The sequence below is a fragment of the Nestor notabilis genome, unplaced genomic scaffold, assembly GCF_000696875.1.
Source record: "Nestor notabilis isolate BGI_N333 unplaced genomic scaffold, ASM69687v1 scaffold20971, whole genome shotgun sequence".
NCBI classification, from domain to species: Eukaryota; Metazoa; Chordata; class Aves; order Psittaciformes; family Psittacidae; genus Nestor; species Nestor notabilis.
Window position 1 is genome coordinate 45,477 of NW_009914483.1, and position 11,177 is coordinate 56,653.

General features: G+C 36.9%; 1 protein-coding gene across 1 annotated transcript in view; it reads right to left on the reverse strand.

Moving 5' to 3' along the window:
• HIBCH (3-hydroxyisobutyryl-CoA hydrolase) overlaps positions 1 to 10,347 on the reverse strand; it is a gene marked incomplete at its 5' end in the record, with an annotated part of 39,877 nt that extends 29,530 nt beyond the window's left edge. The window contains 5 exons of the mRNA XM_010023689.1: positions 6,188 to 6,240; positions 6,939 to 7,019; positions 7,893 to 7,977; positions 9,411 to 9,551; positions 10,305 to 10,347. Of these exons, the coding sequence (XP_010021991.1) occupies positions 6,188 to 6,240; positions 6,939 to 7,019; positions 7,893 to 7,977; positions 9,411 to 9,551; positions 10,305 to 10,347 (403 nt within the window). The remainder of the gene's footprint in view (positions 1 to 6,187; positions 6,241 to 6,938; positions 7,020 to 7,892; positions 7,978 to 9,410; positions 9,552 to 10,304) is intronic.
• Positions 10,348 to 11,177: the final 830 nt, after the last annotated feature.

Consider the following 11,177-nt stretch of genomic DNA (forward strand, 5'->3'; position numbering starts at 1 on the left):
GGGGGGTGGGGGGGAAGTTCCAGCTTAAATTACATGCAAGCAGTGCAAAGTGTAAAAATACTTCTAAAAACACTCCTGAAAATTGACTTCACCTCTCCTGGTGAGAAATTCCTTTATTTTAGGAACTGGCCTTGTTTTCACATAATTATTCTGATTTCTGTGACTGAGAATGGTTTCTATTCGAAATACCAATTCCTGAAAAAAGACAACTATATATGATACATCTGGAGCAAATTCCTCCACAGCTTTCAGCTGTTTATTCCATGCAAGCACCTCAAACAGCTAAGTAAGCAAGTATGGTTTTCCCCATATAGGGCAACCATGGGAAGTAGGCCAATTGCTATTGTGACACGCCAATATGTATTTTTTGGCAGCAAACATCCATAAACACACACAAGAGCACAGGAGACTACATTTTTTTTAAGCTATTTTTAAAAACTGCTGCTTGATTTCACCAGCGCTTGCAGTTAGTGTAGTATTTTGCATGTCAGGCATTTACTATCACCTACTAAGTAACTTTGCTACCATGAAATATCACACATCAGAACATTATTATAAAGAGTTAGCATCAGAAATATACAAAGCATTTCTGAACAAACTTTTATAATTATAAAACCTTTCCAGAATGTTGTGAGGTAAAATTTCCCAAATATGCCTGGCTAAAATGGAATAAAACACTGGAAACTCCCTCTAAAAAATTGTTAATTCAAATTTAGACAAGTCTTTACTGATTAAAGCAGAGTAGAAGCTTAAAACAGAGAAGTGTTCTACTTTTTCCTGAAATGGGTTAAAATGTCACCCTTCCCCACAAGTCAAATTCTTATTAAACCCTTGCTAAGACAAATGGACCTTACATGATGAATAGTTACAAAGATGCAGACTCCAACTAAGCAAATTTCTGCCTTAAAGACTACATATCACATCCCGAGATCTGATTTACAAGGAAAGTCAGATTCCTCTAACAACGTCAGGCTCTGGAATCTTTTGCTGAAAATGAAGTGGCACTAACATGAAAAAGAAGTAAAGCTGAGTATTAGGTACTCAGTTCTCTCTTCTACTGCAACATAAAAAGACAGAGTAGTTCTGAATCTGTAGTCCAGAAGGGGAGCACATTTAGATGCACACTAGAAGAAGTATTTCCAAACCACAGAATAGGTTCAGGACTTTAGCTGCATTTGTTCCTCTGGAACTCCTACATAACCCCCTGGTTAAAATGACACTCACTCAGTAACCGGCAGTCTGAAAATCTTCACGTTTTGAATCGTGACATTTCTGATGCTTCCCCATACACAGCACTATTTTCTCTCATCAACAAACTAGGGGAACACAGCCCAGATGATCTGGCTATGAAATGAAAGGCACAATCATCTGAAAGTATATTCAGAGTTACCAGCAGTCTGCAATCAAACTGAGAGGGCACCCTAGCTGAGGTCATACAGAAGCCAATAACAAATGAAGTCGTATTTAATATTTTCAGTATCTGCTTGGATGATGAAATAACAAGGTTTTCTAGAATTTACAGATTACTTTCTGGGAAGGCAAACACTTCGAATCAGAATTCAAAACCATGTCACTTTGGAGATCAGATAGAAACTAACAAAATGAGAATAACTACATTTAACAAAGCAAAATAAAAGGCAGAGATCACAAGTATGTTTTCTACAGAACAAATGCCTAGATATTTTTCAGGGGTTTACAGCAACCATGAACTTAATACAAACAATGCTGCAATGCTGTTGAAAAAAGAACTACTGAAGGTATCAGGCTGGCAGGCACCAAAGGGCTGAAGTATACCCACGCAGCCTGGATTGAATATACCTGGGAAGCCTAGTCAGATTGATGAGGTGGAGCTGTCAAAGGCAACACCAGCTGAAATGGTAGTCAGGCTTCTTGAGGGAGAAAAGTAGTAGTATTCTTTTTTGCCTTTGAGGAAAAGGGTAGCTCCACAAGACTGACTCTTTGACAAACAAGTTCTGTTCAAGGGAGAAGATTTAAAAATTGGTAAAAGGTTAGAGATAAAGAAAGGTACTGTGATGGAACGTTATGCAAGAAGGAAACACGTAAGAGTAACAGCTTTGAGAATAACTAGAAGTGGTGACCTCCTAGCATCTGATGCTTTGAGAAGCTGCTATTTACGTAGGCTATTTGTGACGGAACATCTCTGCAATATATGGAGAATAATTATTCTGCTCTACTTGGTGCTGATGAATCCTCCAGCTGAAATATTGTCTGGTCTCTGGTAATGAACTTTAAAGTACAAAAATTGGAGAGATTCCAGAGGATTGTAAGAAGACTGAAAGACTTAATCTATAGAAAAGGCTGAGTAGCTATATTTATCCCTATTAAAGAGAGCTGACTAGAAGCAAGGAATGCAAGTATCTCAAAATGTTCTTAGAGAGCTGTGACTAAGACAGGACTATATTGATTACACATGCTAAAGACTTAAATTAGACACTAGGGAACCTTAAAAGAATAACTAAGCACTTGGGTAGGATACCTACAAAACCCAGAACTCTTGATGTTGGAGAGTTCTGAACACATTAGGTGAAAACCTGCTAAGTAATCATCTAGCTATATTTAACCCTACTTCAAGTGCAAAAGAATAATCCCAAGGCTCCTCTCAGGTCTATACTCCTGTGTAGCCTAAAGTTTAACCTATTTGACATTACTACCTGAGTGACTAACATAGACTCAACAGTTCCTTAAAAAATTCTACTACGAGAACCTTGAAGATGCTCCATGTAACTTAGATGTAGACTCTCAGTTTAAGTAAAATACCTTGCCTAGAAAAACCTGTACTGCTAGATGTGTTGACAAAATGAATGGAAAGCTACTCATGAACCCAAAGACCCAAGTAATAGGTTGTCTTCTCATGCTCCAATACACCTGAGGTCCTTCCCTACTCAAGAGAGAATGAAACAGTCAGTACTGTGTACTGCTATCGCTCTTGCAAACTGGGCCCTAGAATATGAAGGAATTGGAGATGGCAATATCTCTTTAAATTATGAGCTATATTAAAGTTCCAACTTCCTATTACTCTCCCTAAACATAAACCTAAATCAAGATTAGAAAATAGAATTCTCAGAATAACTCCAAACATAGGGCTTTGCAAAGGATTTAGAAGAGCTGGCAACTCAATCCAACTTCATTTCTATACTGAAAATGTTGCACATTGCCATATAAGTTAAAATCTACTTGCTCTACAAGATGTTTTCTCATCCTAAAACTCAGGCATTAATTGTTAAAGCAAGAAGTGTAACATAAAGGTATAGCCTCTATAAATCTCTAACTTGCTAAACAAACTTAGCAAACACATCATGCAAGAGGTCAGATTAAAGGATTAAATACTGCATGTAACTGTCCAAAGCCAAAAATTCCTTTGTTTGAGCAACAGTCTTTACTCATCAGTAAAAAAATACAAACTGAGGGGCCTATTCTGGCCTTATTAACAATTAAACACATAAGCATTCAGTAATATTAGATGATAGGCCTGAAACAGCAGCAAATTACTTTTCACAAAGCACAAAATTCAACTGTGAAGCCTGTTGCCACAGGACTTTTCTGAAGACCAAACCTACATTATGTCACAAAGTACTATATGAATAGACAGGTGAGTGTAACTACTGATGGTTATTTAGCACCATGGTTCTCAAATACGGTCTAGCTCAGGAAGTTTCTAAATTACGCATGCTCTATATGATACTAAGGAGGAGGGTACTTTGTACACACTGTTGCAGATTCCTCCCTAAACTAAAAGCAATGGCCTTTGCTCCTGAAAATTATGTACTTCTGCTTTGGCAATATGCCAGTTTTAAGTAGGCTTTACATAAAGTTAAAACCACCTATCCAATCTGGCTAGTGTACTTTATTTGGCTCTGAAACAGGTATAAAATACATTGTAATTACGCCTTTTAGGCTGCTAGAGAGAGCAATGACAGAGTAATGTATTTTGTGCCAAAGCCCTATTTAAAACCGTAAGAGTTACACTGAAGTTATACAGCATGCTTTCATTCATTGACTTCAGGAAAAGACTGGAAGTTTTCTACAGCCAGAAACCCAAACTCAGGACCTCATTTAGAAACAATAATATTAAAAAGACTGTATAAATACTCTGCATTTTTTGGTCTACTGTTCAGGTATTTCATTTCAAGGAAATAAAAGTGTATGGATAGAAGTCAACTAAAATAATCTGAATAGTAGTTTTCAGCATCATGAGAGTACACACCCAGTGTTCTACTGTATTGCCCTTTACCAGTAAATGTGGTATTTATAATTTGTTTCACTGTTGCTTAGTAAAATGCAGTCATCTTTGCTTCATCAAACATACTTGTTACTTGAACCTAAGTACAAAAAAAAGAACAGATAAATTTATATTGAATATCAATTTTTGATGAAGTACCAGAGCACAGACAAGAAATCAAGCTCCACAGCCCCATCTGTTGGCTAATTAAGCTCTTGAGAAAGCCATCTACCAGCCTCTAGCCACCAATGCTAAAGTGGAACTAGTTTACTTTGATACAATTCCAAGTTTTACCATCACAAATTTATGGTATCTGTGCATCCGTAGCAACTTTTACTACCTAAGCACATCATAACTGAGTTTCTAACGCACTTGGATTTTTCAATTTATTTTAAATTAGAACAGAGCACTCCATGTACAGAGTGCTGCTTTTTTGAGCAAGTTTGAGACTGACCTGTTTGCATTTTCATTCATTGACTATAGTGAAACTGCAGTTTTTAAGAGGTGTACCTTGAATTTTAATCAAAGCTAAAATCACTTGCTTCTAAAGCCAATGGTTTTAACGTAAATTTGTTTTAAACGCATTTACTGTAGTTCATAAGTGACAAATGTTTCTAGCTCCCACTCACTTGTAGCCACTAAGATAGCCAGATCTTGGGCATATGAAAGGGATGAAATATGACCTTATTGTGTTAAAAACGTAGAACCAAACATCTGAGTGATTTAAAACAGAGCATTTAATTATACAATTATTAGAATAACTCCTTTGTATGGATGCAGTTCTGATGAATAGTAGGAATGAATACAGTAGGACAGAGTGTTCCCACACAGGAACAGCACAAGATAATGGTACGACCATCTCCAGTTTGAGGGCTGTTCTAGAGGTCTGAGATCTGGGGCTTGGTAGCAGAGAAGCAAAGAGGAAGAGGGGTATGGCATGTTTAGATCACAAGCGGGAAAGACCACAACCAAAACACACAAAATGAAATGAGTAAGGGAAGATGGAAAGGGAGGAATCATGATGAGTGATGGATCATGTACTGTTCCACTTGTATCATCCTGTCTTTGACAAACTTAATTTAAACAGATTATACACCCATATCATACTGACATGCACGAAGATAAATGTAAGCGACAATATGGCAGGCAGACTTTACTGTCAAACTCACTGTTCAAAATAACTTAAGATTATTGTATTCTACTCCCCACTACAGTGCAAACGTATCCAGAGGATGTCAAGCTGAAGAGAACAGCACTTCAGCATGTAGAAAAGCACAGTACTGGCCTCTTAACTACTTATAGTGTTTAGAGCCACCAACTGCTGAAGCAATTATTAACACTGAGTATAACTAGCAATGGGATGGAGTCTTTCCATGTTGCTTTAGTAATGAAGTGTGGCCTTGCGGGGGTAAGGGACAGTCAGGATCTTGTAATTCATGTTTCAGGAGTACTGCAGAGGTGAGAAAGTAGATGCACTTCCAGATAATGTGTTGGAAAAATACAGGTTTCATGTCTGCCTGTTAAAGTAAAGCTTAGAATATCATTTTCACAAGTTTTCATGGAGTTGTCCTTTAATTGTATTTGTATATAGTTCAATTTCTTAATACATTTTGAGTGGAAAATTCAGTTCTTGTGTGATCTACAAACTCACACTTCAGTATTCTGAAAACCTTTGCAAGGGGCATTTCCTACAGTGACAGGATTTTGCTCTTTTAACACAACTGCCAGATCCTCAGAGAAAGCAGTTGCACTAGCTATGGAAGAACAGCAGAATCACTAGAAGAGCAGCAAGCTGCCCTGACAAGCAAGAGACAAAGGTTCACATTACGATCCTTATTCTTGAAATGTTTGAAATGTCATGTGTGTGCTTCATTCAACTTGAGCACAGAATACTACATTACTTTAAAACAAATGATGTCAGATACCACACTAAGGTACTTAACTTACCCCTCCCATTGTAATGCCATCGATAAGTGCCACATAGGGCTTCTTGCAAGTGCCTGTAAGAAATGTAAAGCAACCAAAAAATTGTACGTTTTTTTTCAAGACAACGGTCCTGTGACATCAGCTTAACTGATGAATCTGCCCGAACTTGAAGTCTGACCTGAAAACACTGACTATGAGGCAGTGGTTTTATTCAGAGTGGACTTCTGAATCTTTCCATGCACGGTAACTGAAAACATCTTTACTCAGTGTCTTTACTGGTAGTTATTTTAAGACCACATACTCCTAGGTTCTTTGCAATAAACCAAGGCATTCAACTCCTAGCTTAATTTATGCAGTTTATTTAAATGAAAAGCTTTAACATAATTTGATCTTCTGCTTTCTGACTGAATACTAATGATTTTCCATGCATCTATTTTTACCTCAAGTCTTCTTTGAAGCAGATCAATGATACTTAGTGCAGAACTGCACTGTCTGCATCTAAGACTTAATTAATCTATAGCTGAATTGTAACTACCCAGAACAATGGGATGGGATAAGCTATCATAGTAGTCTAAACAAAACAAATTCTGCATGCAAGGTATAAAAATGAGATATGTTACATTAGTGATATTGAACTTGGTAGAAAAAAAAAAACCCAAACCCTAAAAGAACTTCTATTATGTTATCTCAATTCTTTATAGATTAGCAAAGAGAGAAAGCGAATTTACATTCAAAGCCACTATTCTGAAAACTTTACTTGCTATTAACATACCAATGGCATTGTTCAGGGTATATTCTTCTTTGAAGAAATCTTGTGTCATCTTATTTCCAACTTTTCCTGCATCTGTGATGGCTTAAGAGAAATAAAAAGTCTAAAGATAACTGTAAGTTTAAATGAAAATGCAAATAAAAATAAAACATTTTTTTCCAATCAAGCTGCAACTTAATCCTGTTTTATTTTAGTTGAGAAGATTTGCTCAAACTTAAATATGAGTGCAAAGTTTCAAATTTGTGTCAATTTCATTATGCTGGAGACTGTCAGGTACATGTGAGCATGCAGTTCATTTTCTACGCCATGGAACCGCTCCTAACGTATGGTAGTCTTGTTTGTGATATTTCATATCCATATATAGGACAGTCACTTAAAACTGATTATACTGAAGACTCTGGATACTAAAAATGAGAAGCCAATGAGAGCAAAGTATCATTTGATAATAACCTGTGTTGCTTGTTTACCTAAAATTTAAAACAACTGCTAATTTTCACAGTCTGGAGGTTTCCTACAGTTCTTAGGTACAAAATAATCACAGATACATTGATAACCATTTTCAGCTCTCTACACAGCCAGCTCAAACACCAAACACAAATTATCTTATGGTAAGAGCTACTTAATAGGACTCTTCAAATTTCTTGTCACGAAGCTGTCATTGATGAAAATCTGGGAAGGAAAAGGTAGAGACAAGGACCCTCTTTTCCCACGAATGACTGGCTGCTACTACCAGTTATTCTGAAAACCCCAATTTTTACTCTCTCATACAATGTTCCAAGAGCTGCCTCCTCACAAATAACTTCAATAGCATTGCGCATCAAGGTGTTAAAAGAATAATCTCGTTTGCTTTTGGGTAGCAGGGCTCTGCTTACCCACGTCACAGTAAATAAAGGAAATCAACGCAAAGTAATAACTGGCAAAGATATCTTAAAACATTTAAGTGACTCTAGTCCTTACCTCTAATGTCACCCCCAGCACAAAAAGCTTTTCCTCCAGTTCCCTTTATAATTATTAGAAAAGTTTCAGGATCTTTCTCCCAAGTCTAAAAAGAAGTAAATGTTTCCATGTAAGATTCAAGGCTGTGCAAAAAATGCTTTCTCTGTATGCTGTCTGTAATTCTTATTTTAATTTTTCAAAAAGCAAATCAAACCATACTTTAATAGTTTCTTAAAATTGTTTGCGAGTTAAATTTCTTTCTGCTGCTCCTGTGTCCTATATAAACTTGACATCAGACAGCAGCAGCATTGCCTCATGCATTGCAGAAAAACACCTGTGAAGAGCTCCCACCTTGAAGAACGGCAGCGCTCCCTAGAACAGGGTCCAACATAAATCCCAGTGGGAACACGGAAGATACAATAACAATGTCTCAGGCCAAATCATGAAAGTTGTGTAAATCTGAGATGCATGGCAAGGAAAACAGCAACTAAATTGTTGATGGATTTTGTCAAAATTACTACGATTAATGCTAATCAGGACTGAAATAAATCAGTTTGTGCACAGACGTTTTGCTAGGTACAATGACCATGTTGTTGTATGGGTTTGGGGTGTTTTTTTTCCTGAACTAAATACAGTGGTACAAGACTCCAGCAGTGGTGCAACCATATTGAGAAAAAGATGTCATTTACATGCTTTCCCTCCCCCTACCCTTTAAACTATGCTTATACATCCCTTATTCAAGTAAGTACCCAGACAAAAGAGACAGGACATTTCTGTATACCAGCAAATCTACTTAAAATTACGGCACTTTTTAAGGTTGTGCTTCAAATAAAAGCCAGTACTCATCACTACAGGTTAAGTATTTCTGTCTTTAAATGTTCTTCAAAGAACGCATAAACTTGCAATACGCCTGTCTACCAAAATACCGAAGTATCCAACAAATACTGGTATCTAGTAAGTCTGACTTTGAGCATACCATAAATAGTATCATTAAATTAAAAAGGACTACCTGCATGCTTAAAATTTCACATTACTTGACTAGTTTGTAAAAACAGTGCCTGTAAATCCATAAAGATTTTCTTAAAGGAGCGACACTGACAGCACCTTGCTTTCAAATGGCTTGTATCTTTTATTTCAGCCATGCAGCCTCCCCGCAAAACATGCACCCAACCAAGAGGCAACACAACTGTTCATCTTGGAATTCATGTATGCTGACTGACCAGCTGGGTGTTGCCAAAAGGAATATATAAACCATGAGCTCTTCTTGCTTTTAATTCAGTTCTACTTTTAATATGGGTGTCTCTATTTATCCAGATGCTAAATTTAACTTTGTCTGACAGCTTGTTTCTTTGACATGTCTTCTCTTTATAACTTATTTAAAACTAACTGTTCTTTCCTATACTATAAATGGCTCATTGGCCAATGCACTCACACAGACTTTCATTCTTTAAATCAGTACACTAAGAAATGTCAGACTGAATTTTAAAATTGGTTTTGGATACGTATGTATAGTGGATGGGTAGATGTGGAGCTACTAACCTTTATTTGGGGATAAATTTGTCGGATCATAGAAATATTGAGTGCATTGAGAGCCTTGGGTCTATTCAAAGTTATTATTCCTGCACCTCCTTTCTTTTCCAACAAGACGTCAGCTGTTGAATCTGTTTGCTTAGACATCTTCTGTACATGCAAATACAAATAAATAAAGCAAATGTCATCAGTTAGATACCTTGAAATACATACATACCAGAGTGTTTATGGAAATAGTCTCAAAACATACTATTTAAGATCACAAAGCATGCATTTTGAATTGCATGCTAAGGCTTTCCCACTGTTTTTCAGGTTTTATTCGCAATTCCTAAACAGTTTTTTTAAAAACACCTTATGTTTGAGTCCTCGAGAGTAATAAACCTCAGACAAGTTTTTGAGCTACACAGTGACAATTGAGTTCATTCAAAAACACACCACCAAAACTGCCACAATAAAACACAAAACCATGTTTCCTTATGACTGGCATTCTGAAAATACCTGCAACAGTTATAACAATGATAGTTCCATATGTCCCTACTGGCACTTCAGCACTGCAAACCCAAAGGTACGCATTGCTTTGTCTGTAAGTAACTTTTAACAGTAGAGAACAAATCACTGAACTATTTTCCTAACTGATTTCAAACTCACAGTTGAATTACATTTAAGGAATATACAGAGGTTAACATAGAAAATAACTATAAAAGTAGAGAACGCCACAATAATTTTTAATTTACAGTATTAACAGAAACTCGTAACAAGTGCTCAAAGACGTAGGCAGTGTTATGCCCAGCAATAAAGGATGGCATTCAGAACTGCTGTGAACAGACACAAGTTGCATGTCTGTCTTTGGGAGTTAAGAGTCCTAAAAACTTCCAGCTCGGTCAAACAAGATGCTGTTCTTACCAAATGTTGTAGTATTACTTGCAGTCTGTTGAATGGCTTTGGCCTGAAAAAGAAATATTAAAAAGACACTAAAACCATAAACCGGCTACTCAATCCCTAATACAGAACTGCTGAGTTAAGCAGGGCTTTGTCAGAAAAATATCTGAACACAAAAGTTGTTTTACAGTCTCCTTTTTAAAATCAAGTAGATTAGCCTACAATTTTGGTATCAAAACCGTTGGAAACCTCTTTGCTCACTAGTAAATAGATAGCAGATACCAATGCCAACTACTAAGGTTTTTGATGTGTTCAGTTTCAAGCTAGGGGAACCTGTAAATAGTAAGACAAGGAGTTTGGGAGGTATGATTGCTACTTGGCAGTCTGTGTCTTTCAAAGATCCAGGTCCTTTCCTGCATGTTTAAATACTAACATTTTTAAAAAATAGCCTCGTCAAAGACTTGTACATTTCCAAAGCTTCCATTAGAGCAAACCTGCCCTTATGTCCTTGTGTGTACATACATTTAGGTAGCGTCTATGAACAGCTTGAACCAGGCTCATGCTTCTGTTGCTGACGGGAGATACTGATGCTGGGACACTTTGTGAAGGTATTTCTCAATTTAAGTGATAAATAAGGCTGTGTTAATTGTCAGAGTATTCTGTTAAAGAGGACAGTTAACAAACAGCATTCATTGGGATTCAGACACCTGGCTTGCATCAACGTTCCTAAGCTTTATCTTTCAGCTACTTAAGAGCACGAAACGCAGCCAATTAACACGTTACGTTCTAACGTCGCGGCACCCTAAAGTACATATTCATTTTAGAATGGGAAAGTTAATTTGGGCCTAAATGATCTTTCATCCTAGTTCCCGGGGTTTCAACCCCCGGCATTAGAGG